Source organism: Rhagoletis pomonella, unplaced genomic scaffold, assembly GCF_013731165.1.
Source record: "Rhagoletis pomonella isolate Grant_MI unplaced genomic scaffold, Rhpom_1.0 Rhpom_scaffold_01204, whole genome shotgun sequence".
Taxonomy (NCBI): domain Eukaryota; kingdom Metazoa; phylum Arthropoda; class Insecta; order Diptera; family Tephritidae; genus Rhagoletis; species Rhagoletis pomonella.
The window spans coordinates 17,309-36,519 of NW_023459758.1; the positions used below are offsets into that span (position 1 = coordinate 17,309).

General features: G+C 34.3%; 1 protein-coding gene across 1 annotated transcript in view; it reads right to left on the reverse strand.

Moving 5' to 3' along the window:
* Positions 1-18,836, reverse strand: part of LOC118752067 (glutamate receptor ionotropic, kainate 2-like) — a gene marked incomplete at its 3' end in the record, with an annotated part of 24,630 nt that extends 5,794 nt beyond the window's left edge. Inside the window, exons 1-3 of the mRNA XM_036486916.1 lie at positions 18,514-18,836; positions 18,088-18,444; positions 791-994 (exon numbers count right to left, since the gene is read on the reverse strand). Coding sequence (XP_036342809.1) covers positions 791-994; positions 18,088-18,444; positions 18,514-18,753 — 801 coding nt within the window. The remainder of the gene's footprint in view (positions 1-790; positions 995-18,087; positions 18,445-18,513) is intronic.
* Positions 18,837-19,211: the final 375 nt, after the last annotated feature.

Below are 19,211 nucleotides of genomic sequence, written 5' to 3' on the forward strand. Positions count from 1 at the left end.
CAGAAATTTTGGCGCGAATATGGCTTTATCTCTCTTTGAATTGAGTGTTAAGGCCATATGGCGTTATCTCGCATGGCTTTATCGCACCCCACCAAAATTTCTATTTATATACACAAAAAAAAAATCCCTTTATATAAACTTCTGCCCCCTAGGTGAAAGGATGGCTACGCCCTTGTACACAAACCAATCAAAGTATTTAAACCGTACATCATACGGTCAGTTTGATCGTTTAGAGCGCATACATGGTTCCATAATAATGATTCCAGTACCTTCATTTATGTATATTGTAACTATCAATATCTTATAAAGAGGAGTGTACAATTTTTTTAATCTAAAACTAATAAAGTTAGAAGGACGAAATTCGACATAACATAACATAACATAACATATTAGTTCTTGGCATAAATTTTTTTCAAAAATAAATATTGAAAGTTTCCAAGGATATTCAAGGATTAAAGTTTTAAAAGAACATTTTCAATACTTGTTCGTTCTGGTGCACTCAAAAATTAATTTTTTTTCTATTCTACAGAACATTTCCTTTTAATTGTAATACTGTTATTCTACAATGCACCGAATCTTTTGTTTAAATTTTTTATTCAATCATATTCTAGAAGTTTCAAAGTCCTTTTAAAAAAATCCTGACGTCAGAAGGGAAAACCAAAAACGCAGTTTTACTATATTTGGCCCCCAGTTTTGTGAATATATTGATTTTTTCGTGTGTAAAATTGACTGTCGCACGGTGTAACCATTCATACAAAACGAATAAATTACATTATTTTTCAGTACTTACATATTTCATCAACTGTGCAACCATACCGTTCCATTCACCTGTAAATGGGTCTTGAGCTCCATACTTTCGATCGGGCACCAGGTCTAGGATGTACTCGAAACCAATGTCGCGAGCTATGAGCTCCAATATGTCTACGCAAAATCCAAAAAATCGCTCATTTCCAGTAAAATTTTTTCCGTAGTGCATCATTACGTAAGGTGTTTCCTATAAGAAAACGCATATCGTCGGTTATACTTAATGTGACCAACTATTTCATAGCTCAAAGAAGTACAGGTTAGGTTGGGTTAGATTAAACTGGTTGGCCCAGGCAAGGGACACACTTGGACAATTGAGAGGTTGTCCTGTTTGGATACCACGAAAAAACTGAACGAATACCCTTAATTTAGTCGGCGAAGCGCTATGAGCCGATTACCAAATTGCGAATCCGGCTGATTTCGATCCCTGAGAGCTCAGTGTTAGTTAAGAAATGCGATCCAAAATGCTTCTATCTTAGCCTTCCGAAGGTTGGGTAGTCTAAAAGAAAGTGTGGATATGAGTCCAACTCACCTTCCTTATTGCCTATTTTTATAGACTTTAAAAATCATTTAGGGCAACTAATTTTTTACATCAACCGCATTTTTCTTTGTTAAACTAACTGAATAAATAAGCTATTAAATAAACTGTTAAACTGCATAAATCAAAATTCCTTTCCTATAAAAACTGTGTTTCTCTTACATGTATTATTGGCTAAACAAATATTTCAATGAGAGTGACTGGATTTCATTTCGTTCCGCTCCACTCACGTTTGAGAAAAAGTTGAGAATTCAACATTTCACAATTTGAAAATAAAAGAAAAAATCCATAACTAAAACCCTGCAAAAAGTGGGACTAGGTTAAATACTAGTACGGGACCACGCTACCTTGTAACCAACACTAGTAACCAAAATGGTCCAAATATATGGAGAAAATATGGTAACATTAACATTGCGATGTCATTGGACCTGACCACCTCTGGTCCAACGCTGCATAACATGGGACCACCTAGACGCCTACTCCTTTTGGACCATGGCACACTCGGCAACCGAATCGTATTGCCGATCGGCCGCGAAGAGGTGGTGTTCAACACATTTATCAGTTTTTTACGTTTGAAGTGGTCCAGGTCAGCATAACAAGTTACTAGTATGCAACCTGGTCCTTTTGCACATACTTTAAAATCACGACCCATTGGACCACCTGGTCCTCAAATTTTTGCAGGGAAGTGCCTTTTAGTGTGAGAACGCTATCAATGGTTATTTGAGATGCATTTGAAAACTAACGTTTGAGATTTGAGAAAAGGACTGATTCTCAAATGCATCTCAAATTGAGATTTAACAAAAATGTTTATTGGGAAATATCAATCATATACACATATGTACAATAGTAATTGCTATGAATTGCTACAGTATGAATTCAGGCCATGCATTTTCTTTGAGACTCCGTTGATTATTGTGGTCATAAGTTCAGCCAGCACATTCAATGGTCCATTACCCGTAGCTGCTCCAACATGATGAGTAGATTTTAATGAGCCTCACATGCCACTGCCTCTGATTAAAGCTGGATATGGGAATATTAGAAAATAAATAGAAATTATCTATTAAAACTATAAGAAAAATGTTTGTTTACAAAATTACCTGCTCTCCTCGCAATTTCTAAGGAAAATAGAAGTTCGACACTCCGAGAATCCAATCAAATAAGGATGCAACCTCGAATGAAAGATAATAAGCTAAAAATTTGCACAAGTCATTATTTTGGTGTTATAAAGCTTACCTCAAAAGCCTCATATGATGACGTATCCGCGTCTTAAGATATTTAAGGTCAAAGGTCACGAAAATCAGGTTTTTGGCAAATATCTCGTTTTCTTTGCGCTGAACGACATTTAAGGTGATTAGAAAAATTGCAGAACGAAAAATTCTCTTCAACTTTTGTTTCAAGTAATTTTATATACATTCAACCCTTCTTGAGATAGAGCGCAAAGAGTGGAGGACCGCCTACCTGTATATACGATACAGCGAGGTCAACTAGTAGAATACAACAAATAAATGAGTTATATAGTTAATTATTCACTTAAAATACTATTATTATTATTAAATTTTTATTATTTATTATTTAACTAGCTTATACCCGCGGGCTTCACCCCGCGCTTTTATACAAATATGAAAAATAATTTAATGATGTTAGATTTTTTTTCTGTGCACATTTCGTTATAGCTCGTTATTTTTTAAGCGAGTTAAGGTATTTAGGCCGTTTAAAACTATGAAATTATAAAATCTCTTCTGCGCGCTAGGCATACGAAAGATATCAATCCCTCTAAGTTTACCTTAAAATGGTTCCAGGTATACGACGCGTGAACGTGTAACCTTCTTGGAGGTGCCACGGCGGGTTCTAATATTTCCAACTCAAATTTAGTAACCTGGCCTAGATAAAATACCACTTCTCATTACTGTAGCAAATGCCTCAAGAGAGCTCTACATTACAAGGCCGAACCCGGCTCTCCCATTTCCATTTAATGAAATTTATTCTGTCAGTACGGCACTTATAAAATAAATCTCCATACCAAATTTAAAATACTTCGAGAGATTTTCTATTCTTTCAGAGATATGTTTTTAGAGAAGCTTTTAGCATGTATGGGAGGCGACATGCCTCCTCTTTTAATAACTCACATTTTTTCCATGAGCAATTGATACATTTTGTATACACAACTCCATACCAAGTTCCAGTATTCTTCCACAAACACTTCCTGGGATATGTGGCAAGAAAAAGTAAATTTGTACTGGAAGTGCCACGCGCCTTTTTCTTATAACCCTAATCTTCTTCCATGAATTTAAAATTGATTTTACATACCCCAGAACCAAGTCCCAGTACTCTACCATGAACACCTCTAGAGATAAGCAGTATAAAACAGTAAATTTGTACGGCAGGAACCATGTCCCCTTTTCGAATAACGCAAATTCTTCTCCATGAGTATGGAATTAATTTTGTAAACACATCTCGGTGCCAAGTTCCAGTCCTCTACAATAAACACCTCTAGAGATATGCAGCATAGAAAAATCAATTTGCATAGGAGTTGCCACACCACCTTTTCCAATAACTCTAATTTTTCTCCATGAGTATGGTATTAGTTTCACATACATACATACATATGAATTTCCATACCAAGCTTGAGTGCTTTACCCCAAACATTTGAAGAGATATGCAATATGAAACTTTCAGTCAGTATGGGAGGTGCTACGCCTCGTTTCCAGACAAGTCCATTTTTTCTGTGAATATGAACATGATTTCACACAGTGTTGGCAAACTGTTAATCTGATTAACGATTAAAAATTAACGATTAAAATGTTAATCGCGTTTGAGGATTTACATTAATTAGTCGTAATCGACTGTACGATTAATGATAACATTTTTTAATAGTTAATCGCTGGCTGCGATTACGTTTAATTAATTAAAAACATTAATCGTTAATCCAATTAAAAATAAAATCTGATTAATTTGTCTAGTTTGTCCGAGTTTGAAACCAAACACCAGTTATGGTAATTATTTCGTGTTTTATGCTTATAAAAAGCACATAATATAAAAAAATTATAATTATTGTTATTAGTAATATACAAAATGGGAACTTTTACAAACCTAGTTTTTAAAACGTTTGTTGATATATATCTTAATGAAGATGCACACCAAATTGCTTAGATTGATGAGGAAACCCGACTTAGCCATACCTGATTAATTTGCTTTGTGTGCACAGGGAAATTCCAGCATACCTTAATTAATCACAAAACCTACTTGATCAAATTAAGAGTTAATGATTAAAAATTAATTTTTTAATCGCGGTTACGATTAACTGTTTCAGATTGAATTTAATCGAATTAACTAACTAATTAAAACATCAATCGATTAATGCCAACATTGATTTCACAGCCATATCACTATACCAAATTTCAGTTCTCTCCCACAAATACTTCCAGAGATATGTATGTAATATGAAAATTGCAATTTGTATGGGAGGGTCCTTGAGTTATCGGACTTACTTTCAGTCTAAGACCGTCCTTCCGAAATCCGTAGTAAATGTACTAAATTTCGTTCTGATCGGAAAACCGGTTAAGGAAGTAGCCTATTTTTCAATCCAGGTCATAAACCATCTTTGAGCAAAATTTCATGTTCAAACAGGTGGAAACTCTTAAAATAGTAGCCCATTTTCCAATATAGGTCATAAGCTATCTCTCTGCGTAATGTCATGCAAATCTGTTCAGTCGTTTCCGCGCATTAATATAATTAAAACCTTTTTAACAGGTGGCAACTCTTCCAAAATATTTGCCTATTTTCCACTGTAGGTCATAAGCTATCTACTTGCAAAATTTCTTGCAAATCCGTTCAGACTTTTCCGCGTATTTATTTAATTAAACTTGCTTAGCAGGTGGTAACTCTTAAAAAAATTTGTCTATTTTCCAACCTAGCTCATAAGCTATCTGTGTGAAAACTTCGATGCAAATCAATTCACTTATTTCCGCGTATTAATTAAATTAAACATTTCTAACAGGTGGCAACTCTTAAAAAAAGTACCCTACTTTCCAACCTATGTCATAGGCTATCTGTGTGCAAAATTTCATGCAAATCCGTGCAGTCGTTTCCGCGTATTAATTTCATTAAACTTTTTAACAGGTGGCAACTCTTCCAAAAAATTAGCCTATTTTCCACAGTAGGTCATTAGCTATCTGTGGGCAAATTTTCATGCAAATCTGTTCAGTCGTTTCCGCGTATTAATTTCATTAAACTTTTTTAACAGGTGGCAACTCTTCCAAATATTATTCTATTTTCCACCGTAGGTCATAGGCTATCTGTGTGCAAATTTTCGTGCAAATCCATTCAGTCGTTCCCGCATATTAAATAAATTAAACTTTTTTAACAGGTGGCAACTATTAAAAAAATAGCCTATTAACCAATCTGGCCTATAAGCTATCTGCGTACCAAATTTCATGCAAATCCGTTCTGTTGTTTTCGCGTGATGATTTCCCAAACATCCAAACATACAAACATTCACATTTATAATATTAGTAAGAGTAAGATAAGATATACAATCCCTGGCATTCAGTAAGCGGTCTCTAGTCAGTAATAGGGACTTATGGTGGTGAACTTGGATTTTGAGACTATTTGGTATTCAGTACGCTGTCTCACTGCTCTAGTCTCAAAAATAATTCACAAATTTGTCAGCTGGCTAAGAGCCGGTCACAAAAATACAAGTATGAGGGAAAAACGTATTTCTTTCCATTTTGTTAAAAAAAAAAACGCGAAAATGAAGCTAGGAAATTCCCTGCAAAAAAAAATTATCAATTGATAAAAAATAACCTACTTGTAGTTAGCTTTTTTGCGGGATTACTATAAAATATATAACTTGGGGTTAGCTACAAAAAGCTAACTTGAAACAAGTGGACAAGAAATGCAGGAGTAAAGCTCGAGATTGTTTTCTTTAAACGCGTTTCTATTTAAATATCCTGCACTTCGCAAATACTTTTTCGAATTGAGTACAAATAAAAGGGAGATCTAAATTTCTTATTATCATTTTGAAGTTATGTCTGACGGAGTTCGAATATGGGACCACCTACAGAAGAATATAGAAACAAATGTGAAATGTTATAAAATAAGTAAAGTAAAAAAAATAAAAATAAAATATTGTGTTTTCCTATTGATATTTTATGTCCAAAAGTAGTTAGTTACAAGTTAGTTGCATCAAATGCAGAGGTAACCACCCTTGACTACATCTAGTGCAGAGGTAAACCACCCTTGACTATTTCGCGGCCATCGCCAGAGAAATATAGTTAGCTTTCGTGAAAGAAAATATACGGATAATAAGTGACTTTTAGCTCCTTCCTAATCAACATAAAGTTAGCTTATAGTTAGACACATTTCCTGCAGGGTTTGTTCAAGAAGAATTTCATTAGGAAATAAACCAAAATGCTTATTATACAAATGTATTGGAAAGAAATTAATTTTTTCGTTTTTTAAACATTAAAATCTAAAGATTGTTAAAAAAAATAAAACTAATAAAAAAATAAAAAAATACTAAAACAAAAATAAATAAAAAATCCTCTACGGCCGAGGAGGACTTTAAAAGCGCAAACAGTCAACGACGTAACGTAGACGTAGGTTGACGCAGACACGATCTACCTTATGGGATTCGCCTGTTAACGAAAACTCACCACCGCATGGCGGTGACGTTGTCGTTGTTTCTCTCTCTCTATCAACAGTAAATTTTATATGCTGCTACGTACGTCAACCTACGTTTACGCTACGTCGTTGACTAACTGCGCCTTAACCCGGACCCTCTCGGCTGCCAGCCTAATGCTTTGACCACTCGGCCATTGCGACTCTTTGAGCGGCGCGGGCAAAAGGCATACATAAACTCTGTCAGTTGATTGCCTGTGTTTGCTTTCACCACACCTTTTTGGTGAACTTTTTGTGACTCTCTCCTTCTGAGTACCCAAATCATCTCAAGTCACAAAAATAGTCACTAATTGATAATCTCAAATTTATTGACTTGAGATGAGGCTGCATTACTGAATCCCAGGGTTATAGATATTAATCATAAATTAAACATTCTCTAATTAATATTTATTTTATTTTTATCAATCAAACAATATTAAATAAAATTCTTCGTTCATATTACCATGCATATTATATCCCGAAATACAAATCTCTTTTACGACGTTTTCTGTTTCTACGAAGTTGGAGCAGATGTTCTATTGTTATATGGGTGTTACCATCGGTAGGTCCACCACGACAAAAAAAAATAAAAGTCTTATCTGTAAACGTTATTGTGGCTTATTAACATTTTATTTTTAATATTTTTATTGAGCTTTATACCACGATTGTTTATTAGGAAAAATTGAAAAAGCAACAAAGTCTAAGCGGTAAAAGTTATAGCAGCTATTTCGGAGATCACCACATCTCTTCATCAGACTTCTTTTTCTTCCCTGCTGAAGTCTAGAAAAAGAAGTCTGATGAAGAGATGTGGTGATCTCCGAAATAGCTGCTATAACTTCTACCGCTTATGTGTTTCGTAAAATAAACGCAAGATTTCGGAAATTGTACTGAAAAGAGGATTTACGAAAGTCCTTTCGTTATATTTACGAATGGTTCGTAAAATCTTGTTTCGTTGTGAAAAATGTGTTCGTATTATGAACGAAAGTTTCGTACATTGTACAAAAACCAAGACTACGAAAATTTTTCGTAGCACTTTTACGAAATTTTATTTTCAGTGTAGTTGAAACATAATAAGTCATAGATTTCCAACAAATTCACCCCAAATTGGCGCTGAAGTCAAAATATAAAGTATATTCTGCATAAAATACATGTTTTGTTTACGTTAAAAATTCATTTAAAAGCAATATTAACAAAACAAGTAAGAAAGTCTAAGTTCGGGTGGAGCCAAAAATTAAATACCCGGCGCAAGTATTAAATATATGTTTTTTCACCTTTCCGAAAGCTACCGCTAGGTGGTAAGCCGGGGTGTATCTATTTGAGTAAATTAGCGTACTTATATTTCGAAATATTGCAGTTTCAAGCGTTTCTGAAATTTACCTTTATATGAAAAGCGGCCGTAATTTTAGTCCGATTTCAATAATTTTCAACGTTTTGCTTTTATGTGGCAAGCACAATAAAAATACCGAGTTTGGTACAAATTGGTATAACGGTTACTGATATACATATATGTGATCATAAGTGGGCGGTTCCACGCCCATTTTCCAAAATTTTACCATAAACATATTTCTTTTTAAAGAATTGTTACAAGCATCAATTTTGAATAAATTATCTTTAATATTTACTGATTTATCGAAGATTTTGTATTTCTTTAAATTACCGTTATATGGGATGTGGGCGTGGTTATTGTCCGATTTTTTTAATTTTCGGTCATTTAGTATGCTGTACCAAGGCCAACAACTGTGCCAAGTTTGGAAGAAATTGGTGCAGCGGTTACACAGATACACACATTTAACCATAAGTGGGCGCGGCTACGCCCATTTTCCAAAAATAATTATATTCTTAGTTTTCGTGTAAAAATTGTTGTAAATACCAATTTTGAGTGAATAATCGTCGGTAGTTACTAAAATATCGCAGTTTTCGTATTTCCGAAAATTACCGTTATATGGGATGTGGGTGTGGTTATTGTCCGATTTTAAAAAGTTTCGGCCATTTGGTATGTTGTGCGCAGGCCAACAACTGTGCCAAGTTTGGAAGAAATTGGTGCAGCGGTTACCCAGATACACACATTTAACCAAAAGTGGGCGTGGCTACGCCCATTTTCCAAAAATAATAATATTCTTAGTTTTCGTCTAAAAGTTTATGTAAATATCAATTTTGAGTGAATAATCTTCAGTAGTTACTAAAATATCGCAGTTTTTGTATTTCCGAAAATTGCCGTTATATGGGAAGTGGGCGTGGTTACAGTCCGATTTCGCACCAAAATACCTTGGATTAACAGAAACTTACATACCAAATTTCGTTGAGATATCTCAATTTTTGCTCGAGTTATCGTGTACACGGACGGACGGACAGACATACATGGCTTAATCGATTTCTCTATTCATTCTGAGCATTTATGTATACATTTGTCTATATCTATCTCGATTCGTTTTGGCTGTTACAAACAACCGTTATGTGAACAAAATTAATATACCCTTGTGCACAAGTGCGCTCGGGTATAAATATAACGATGGAAATTTATGTCACGTGACGTTTCACACTTGGGGTTGTAAAAGAAAATTGAAACACGTTGCATTAATTCAAAAAACTCTAAAAACAACTAGAATTGCTCCAAATCATATTAAAATAAGTTTCATGAAAATAGCCATCCACAATTCGCAGAGTTTTGCGATTTTGTAAGAAAAGAAAAAATCGACTTCCATTTTTTGTCACGTAACGACACTCTCTTTAAATGCTTATATTTCAGGATCAAGCAGTTCGATTGTTTTCATTTTTCGGCTAAATATAGAGCTGATTATGTGCTATACAATGGCCAAAAAAAATTAAAGAAAACAAATTGTATTCCTTGTTTGTATCACACTGAAACGTACGACTGTCACGTACGCGACGTATGGAAATATCCATACATATGTATATGGGACCGGTTTTTTTAGTACCCGAGCGCAGTTGTGCACAAGGGTATTATAACTTTGTTCACATAACGGTTGTATGTAACAGGCAAAACGAATCGAAATAGACATAGACAAATGTATACATAAATAATTAGAATGAAGAGAGAAATCGATTAAGCGGTGACTGTCTGTCCGTCCGTCCGTCTGCGCATACGATAACTGGAGTAATAATTGGGATATCTTAACGAAACTTGGTATGTGCACTTCATTCGGGCGTACGACGGATGGTATTGAAAATGGGCAAAATCGGACAATAACCACGCCTACCTCCCATATAACGGTAATTTTCGGAAATACGAAAACTGCGATATTTTAGTAACTACTGAAGATTATTCACTCAAAATTGATATTTACATAAACTTTTAGACGAAAAATAAGAATATTATACATTTTTGGGAAATGGGCGTGGCCACGCCCACTTATCGTTACATGTGTATATCTTGGTAGCCGCTACACCAATTTCTTCCGAACTTGGCACAGTTGCTGGCCTTGGTACAGCATACCAAATGACCGAAAATTTTTAAAATCAGACAATATCCACGCCCACATCCCATATAACGGTGATTTAGAGAAATACTAAATACTCGATACATCAGTAAATATTAAAGCCAATTTATTCAAAATTGATGCTTGCAACAATTCTTTACCAAGAAACACATTCATGGTAAAATTTTGAGAATGGGCGTGGCACCGCCCACTTATGATCAGATATATGTATCTCGGTAACCGTCGTACCAATTTGTACTAAACTCGGTATGGTTATTGTGCTTTCCACATAAAAGCATAACGTGGAAAATTATTGAAATCGGACTACAATTACGGCCGCTTTTCGTATAACGGTAAATTTTAGAAATGCTTGAAACTTCAATATTTCGAAATTTAAGTACGCTAATTTACTCAAAATTTAGACTAAAAACAATCCCTTGAAAAGAAGTAAAATTGTTTGGAATTTTGGAAAATGGGCGTGATATCGCCCACATAGGACTATATAAGTTCATCTCATTATGTCTAACTGAACGTTCTATCGAAGATGTTTAAAATAGGGGTAAAAGCACCCGGCTTACAATGTAGTGGTAGTTTTCGGAAAGGTGGAACACATATATTTAATACTTGCGCCGGGTATTTAATGTTCGGCTCCCCCCGAACTTAGACTTTCTTAGTTGTTAAATTTGACTTTCTACACACCGTGACAAATGAGTTTCGGACTTGTATGAATACTCTTCCAGAGAAATACTGTAAACAGAAAATTTCAAAATAATCTAAAAGAATATCTAGAATATGAGTTAAGTCCGTATCCAACATCTTTATTTGATAATAATGGCATGAGAAAAACATCAAAATCAGCACTATATAATATGGCTTTTATTGATATTCGACTGGATTAAATCGCTACAACGTATATTATCGATGGTGGATTTCGCACCGCGTTGTATGGAATAAAGATGAAACACTCTGTAGTATTTTAGATAAATACGTCAAATATTTACAAACACATTACGGCTCAAGTATCATTGTTGTATTTGATGGTTACTCAGACTACAGTAAGAACATTAAAGCAATGGAACAACTAAGAAGAATCGCTGCTCATTCAAAATCTTACGAACTCAGTTTTGATGAAACAATAAATGGCCTATCACCCAAGCTAATTTTTATCGAATACATCTAATAAAACAAATGTATAGACATGCTTATCGAAAAATTAAAAACTGTTAATGTCACTACAAAACAAGCCAGAGATAATGCTGATGTTCTCATTGTGGAAACAGCTATTGCAGAGTCTGAACAGCAAAAAACTCCCGTCATCATAGGAGAAGATATTGGTTTGCTAGTTATCTTGATAGGGTGTACTCAAACACATCAACAACAAATTTTATTCAAAAAAATTGGTAAGGGTTGTATTCATCGAAAAGTTGTGATAAATACCCTCATTCTAAAAAACACATTTTATTTTTACTCGCGTTTAGTGGGTGTGATATGACTTCTGCACTTTATAAAAAAGGAAAAATATCATTTATTAAAATGTTCGAAATTAATAATCATTCAAAAGCGTCAACTCAAGTATTTCAACAAAAAAACTGCTCTGTACAAGAATTATTTGAAAATCGAGTACGTATTTTCTTAGCAACGTATAATGCTCCAAAATCAGAACACGATATAGACACTTTTCGATACACAGTTCATCAAATCAACAAGACTCAACAAACCAGTGCAGTTATGAAGTCTTCCACCTACAAGTGCAGTAGCTCATCAGCATATTATTCGTGTCTATTATCCGACCCAAATTTGGTTGTGAAATAATTTAGAACGCCAGGAATTAGGCTGAGTACTGCAAAATGAACTCCTGGAACCACCAGTTACAACATTATTACCGCCAGCACCAGAAGAACTGCTTAGTACAATATTTTGCAATTGCAAGAAAGGTTGTGGTTCTAATTGCCGATGCAGAAAATCAGAATTGCAATGCTCTTTAATTTGTGGGCAGTGTAATGGACAATCATGTCTCAACGCTTCATCAACTTCAGGTGATTTCATTGAAGAAAGTGAATATGCACCTGATATTCTTGAATCTTTCTATTCTAATAGTTAAGAAAACGATAATGATGGTAATGAATCCGATATTGAACAGACAGAAAAAGAAGAAAATGATAATGAACAAGAAGAATATTTAAAAAAAATATTTACCATAAACAATAATAAAAAAATATATATTAAAATTATACTTCAATGAATTCATTATTCGATTAATAAATATAAATATAATTAAAACTAATTTGCGCTATACCATATTAACATTTTATTATTCACATAAATGTAATGCATATTTTTAATATAAGCGAATGTTTAATTTATGAAAATTTTTAAAAATAAAGTATAGTAAATACTTACTAAATAATGAATAATTAAACTTAATAAGTATAATATTTTCAGTATCTAATTAACTATAAAAATCATAATTGTTAAATTCTGCAGTTGATCTTACTTTATTTTATATGCAGTTAATAAAAATATAATTAAATTGCATTTGAAGTATTTCAATAAAATATATTGTATGATTGATAAAAACAAAATAAATACTTGTTAGAGAATATTTTATTTATGAATAATTTCTATAAACATAGTATATAAAATGATAACTAATACAAATTTAATAATAATAATAGTATTTTAAGTGAATAATCTATATACTTATATAAAAATGGTGTGAAAAATGTATAGTCATTCATCAATTGAGAACGGTTGGACCGATTTGGCTAAATTTTTTTTTAGTTGTTCGTTATTACCAGGAGACGGTTTTTACGGAAGAAAATTTTGGGAAAACCTTCCGGAAAAGTCGGGAAATTGGAAAAGTCGAAAATTAAATTTTTTTATGGAATTTTTTGTGCAATTCCTTCGGAATGGCTTTCGAATAGAAAAATAGAAAATTCTAAGTGGAAAACTCTGAAAAATCCGGAAGAACAATTTGAATTTTTTTTGACAAAATTTTGCATTTAATCGCAAGATTTGATGATGTTGGACGATGTAAAGGTGGAAAATTCGTTGTGAAGCTTGGAAAATTGCGGATAATTGTGAAATTCATTGTGAGCATGAATCAATTGGGAACAATTTTCTCCATTTGGTACCTAGGTAGCCTTTTGCCTAGATTAGCATATAGGATCCATTTTTTCCGTTACGTGGGCCAGGGACCGATCTATTCGAAAAAGTCTTATTTATGGTCCGATTTGCTTGAAATTTGTCACGTAGGTAGCTTTTTGTCTGGCTTAACACATAGGATATTTTTTTCTGATAGGTGGACCAGGGACCGATATATTCCGAAAAATCTTATTTATGGTCCGATTTGCTTGAAATTCGATACCCGTATTATAGATCTATTATATTATTATATAGAATTGAGTCATTGTTTTACAGTTCGAAAGGTGTTTGAAGGCGACGAAAACATGCGGGTATCGGCTATTTAACAATACTTATTACACAGGCCAACAAAAATGGGGAAACAATTGATGCAGCAAATTTTAACGCTTTTTTGACGTAAGTATAAAGTTTCCATCAGCTCCAGATTTTAAGAAAAACGAGGTCAAAGTGTCAAAAAATCGCGTTTTTTGCAATATTTGAGAAGCACTAGCAAAGAAACAAAGGGTGGTAGGACCTCTCACTTAGGCTTAGATTAAAGCAAAAAATCTTGACTACTATCCCTGCAAATTCCTGCACCTTTACTTGATAGTCACTTATAGTCATTTGTTGAACAGGAAAAAATGATTTTGGGAATTTTGAGTACCTACCGCAATTAAGAAAAAGGTGTTAGAATCTTCCACTTAGGCTAAAATTAAGGCTGGGACTTCTGACTTCAATCCCTGAAAATACCATTCCTGCACCTTGACCCTAAGGTCACCTATAGTCATTTATTAAACAGCTAACACTGATTTTTACACCTTTTTTCAGTTGCATAGTTCTCCAGTATTTTTTTTTATTGTTGTGCGATAAAAAGTAAATGAGTATGGGTGACCATCAGGGAAAGGTGCAGGAATAGTATTTTCAGGCATAGTGCACGGTACCCTGGAAACAATTTCAATCCTCAAGTTGCTTCGGGGGACCTCACTGAACATTTTCCGAAAAAAAGAGAAAATCCGTCGGAAAATGTTCACAGCAAACGGTGAGTAGTATGTAGCTCTAGCTTTAATTTAAGCCTAAGTGGAAGGTTCTATCACCTTTTGTGTCCCTGATAGAGTTTCTCAAATATTGCAAAAACGCGACTTTTTTGACACTTTTACCACGTTTTTCTCAAAATCTGGAGCCGATGAAAACTTTATACTTACGGATTCGTAATCAGGACAAAAAAGTCTATCAAAAACAGCTTTAACATTTGCCGCATCAAAATCGGTGTTGCCCTGTGTTACCGACACTAATTATATAAATGAAGCTCCTTCTTTTTATAAGAGGTGATCTCGACGATTCACCATCGAGCCGCAAGGACTTCTTCCCAGTATAACGCTTTCGTCAGGTTATTTAAGACGGCAATGTAGTATATGCCTTCTGTCGACCACAAAACCAAACGTGAACGTGAATTGCTGGCGAAAACGTTGTACCAAATGTTTCAATAAAAAAATAAATTTTGGGCGGGACGAAGTTCGCGGGGTCTGCTAGTTAACTATATAACTCGTTTATTTGTTGTATTCCACTAGCTGATCTCGCGGTATCGTATATACAGGTAGGCGGTCCCCCACTCTTTGCGCTCTATCTCAAGAAGGGTTGAATGTACATAAAATTACTTGAAACAAAAGTTGAAGAGAATTTTTCGGTCTGCAATTTTTCTAATGACCTGAAACGAGATATTTGCAAAAAACTGATTTTCGTGACCTTTGACCTTAAAAATCTTAAGACGCGGACACATGGTCATATGAGACTTTTGAGGTAAGTTTTATAAGACCAAAATAAAGACTTGTGAAAATGTTTAGCTTATTATCTTTCATTTCGAGATTTGCCTTATTTGACTGAATTACTAGCGTTTTCTGCATTTACCAGTTCGTTATCAGTTACGGTGTAATATAGTTAGTAGTATAGTTAAACAAGTTATAAACTGGACTTTGATAACTTTTATTAGTATCTATAATAATAAACAATAATTTGCAATTCTTTTTACACTTTTGAAATTAATTTCGGTCACCGACACAGTCATGACTTGTGCCACTCTGTCATGGTACGGTTGTTGCTCCCTTTCATACCACAGTAATTTTGTATACAACTCTGAATCAACAAAATTCTTGCTCCTTCTCATTATCAACCCTGATCAGATTTTACCCCCGAGGAGTACTCAAAAAGGTTTATTGCTGTAGATACTGTGGTCAGAACAACGACTTATTTAAAGAGCGTAAGAATACGTGTGTTGAGTGCACTGCTCGCACGAGTAAGCTCATGGTACAATTATTAGTGGTATTGTCTTCCTTCATTTCGTACAAAATTTATAAGAATTAAACAAACTTTAACAAATACTCCCAAAAATTTTTAACCTTTTATGCAGTTTTATAGCCCATTAAATTTAAGTAGGTTAAAGTGCAAATTTCAATAAGCTAGGAAACCGCGTTGATTTTTAATAATTTTTTTTAGGTGTGATTGTTAAAGTTTGTTGAATTTTTATAATTTTTGTAAGAAGTTTTAAATGTGAATTGATGTGGTGCTGGTTATGTAATGTGCTAGACTTTTATAAACAAAATTATAAACATTAAATGAACAAAATATAAATAACCAAAACTGGTCAAAATGTCACTAAACTTAATCAGCTGACTACAAGTGTATATATTATGACAAAGATTTAATTTATGGAATCGGTATCGGGTACCGAAAAGAAAGTATTGGGTACAGAAATTTTTTTCAAGTATTGGGTACCGAAAATTCAGCACATAACTATTGAAAGCTGCAATCATAAAACACGGCCTGGAAAGTTGCATGAGGGTGTGATCTTCCATCACGATAACGCGTCAGCCCATTCCTCGAAACAATCTAGACATCTTTTACGGGAATTTCGCTGTGAAATCTTATCTCATCCACTCTGTAGTCCCCATCGGATTCCCTAAATTAAGACAGGACAATAAAGGTGTAAGGTAGAACTCAATAAATGATGTTAAACAGACCGTTTTGAGGGGGTTCAGTTCGAAAAATTCTGCTTTTATAGGAAAAGTCTAGAGAGGTCGCAACACCGAATGCAAAAGTGTAGTGAGATTCACATGTTGGAAAAATATCACCGTAATACTAAAAACTATTTAAATAAACAAGAAAGCGAGTTGATATAAACGTGGTAGGAAAACAACACTGCACAAAAATAGATTACGAAAAGTGTAACTATCGCATTATAATTAAAAATATGTCAAACAATTTAAAATATGCTCCAAAAGTAAAAAAATATGAATAATATTTGAATGGAATTAGTAGTTCAGCTTTAACATAAATTTGTTAAAAGCTTTTAATAAGAGAAATTCCAAAACAAAATAAATTAAATGCAATCGGTTTATAGGTTCCTAGCACATCTTTAGAAGTTTAGGTGAATGAATTAAATTACAAAATTATCTATAATTAAAAAAAAACTGGAATATAATCATGTGTGTTAGTGTTGGTTGATTTTTCCGACTGGGTGGTAAGATAACTTATATTAGAACGATTTTCCATCATTCCTTTTCGAGTTTGGTTTGTGGACTGAAGATGGCGCAACGACTAAACCGGGTTTTCTCCAAACCAAACTTGACAAGAAATGACGGAAATTTGTTCCAAAATAAATCATAAACGAATTCACAAAAGAATGGAGACAAACCCTCATATAGAAAGCACTAAATGAATTCGGTTACTCACAATAATTTATCTGCTCCAGGAAGATAGAAAAAGGGAGCCGAGCTGAATTTTCTGGCTCCCTAATTGTTTCTTTGAAAATGGAGGTATATGAAAACATTCCATACGCACGCCTGAACTTATATTATGCCTTTAACGCACACAGTTTATCTACTTTAGTACTATGTGGATTATGGGCTGAAGGCTGTTCGCACCGGCTGATAGTGTTTTCGTTACATTACATTTACATTTACAGTTTTTCTACAAAAAAACATCGTATTAAGGGTATTCAGACTATACTCGTTAATTCGGTATTCGGTAACTCCCACCATTGTTTTGTTTTTGTAAATTACCGAATATATCATTACCAACTTAACGAGGTCGCAGGTCTGATAATGTGGTAACACATGCGTTAAAATGTCAGCTGATTCATTTCTGTCACATATTTGCCGGAATTTTCTCGCGCGAGAAGTGCATACATTTTATCAAAAGTTCAATAAATCTTTCTGTCGCGGAATTAATAAATTTTACAAGTAAGTATTACTTAAATAAAAGTAATTTTAACCAGAAAACGTAGAGATCATACTTAGGGTCATCTTGCTAGTTTTAGCTTAGTTTAAACGGGTCAACATTTCATATTGTGGTGCTACAGGACAGAACAGAGACATTCTAATATATACAGCGCTTGAAGTTGTCATGTGAGTTTTTATTACTATAGGTAGTCATCGACAGCCTGGTCTTGAGGTAGTCAAAAAAGTTACGGTAGAGGTAGTTTGTCTAGGCGCTAGACGTAATGAGGACTTCCATCTATGTACCTATACTTACCAATATTGTTATAACCACTAGCGTAACATTCATTGTGCCTGCATCGAAGAATAGCGACGGCTCGGTTATATTGAGACGAGTCTGTGGGGTCCACTCGCCCACTTTAACTATGGAATGTTGGCGCAGTTTGACTAGGTCCAACTTAAATTGAACACGTCGGCCTTCTTTGAACTGTATCGGGCCGGTTAGACCCCGCCACTCCACCGAATTTATATAGTTTATCAAACTCAAACCCCCTTCCCATGGTGTCTCGTCCTCGCATGAAACGTTCGAAATGCGCAGTGCATGTGACTGTTCCAAGGTTTTTAAGCCAATAGCAAATATATAAACTGAATCGTATGCTAGCGCTGGTTCTGTCTGTGCGGAAATTGAATTGCAGACAGTTTTGTAAATTATCACGCTGTCTTTTTGGAAATATACCATCACCTGTATCGTGCGCAGCTTTCGGTAGTAAGTTTTTTCATTGTTGTGTTCGCTTCTGAATGCTTCCATGTCCTTGAGTATGTTGCGCACGCTCACATCACCGACATCAACCAGACGGAACGAAGTGATATTCACAAAATTATATTTGAAGTCCTCGAGATCGAATGTTTCAATGTCGAAACTAGTAAATAAGTAATGGTATTTATATTCGTTCATCTGTAGCTGCAAAATCTGAAACGTCATGATAACTATGGTTCAGAACTGTTTGTCAGAGTAAGCGCAAAAGGACAGTGATATTTAATGCAAATCTACAACAAAGCATTTTTTTTTGGAACAAAGCTTTCCATTTTTAGTTACATCCATAATTTACTTTTAACATTAATAAAAAATAGTTTAATGGGCATAATTTGTTAAGCAAATGTTTAAAAGTGTAGGCTGAAAGTAAAAGCACTTTAAAAAGCGATATTGGCATATATACATACATCTACACAAAGATGGTAAGCATGATTAAGACCCCGTTCACATGACGGGCGCTTAATACGCGTTTGATAACGCGCTCCAAAGAACTACAAGTATTTTCCTGCGTTTAAGGCGCGTTAGCATATGAATACCTTAAGAAAAATGCAAGGAAATATATGTAGCTGTAAGCGCGCGTTAAGCACCTGTCATGTGAACGGGGTCTAAAATATCTTTGTTGACAG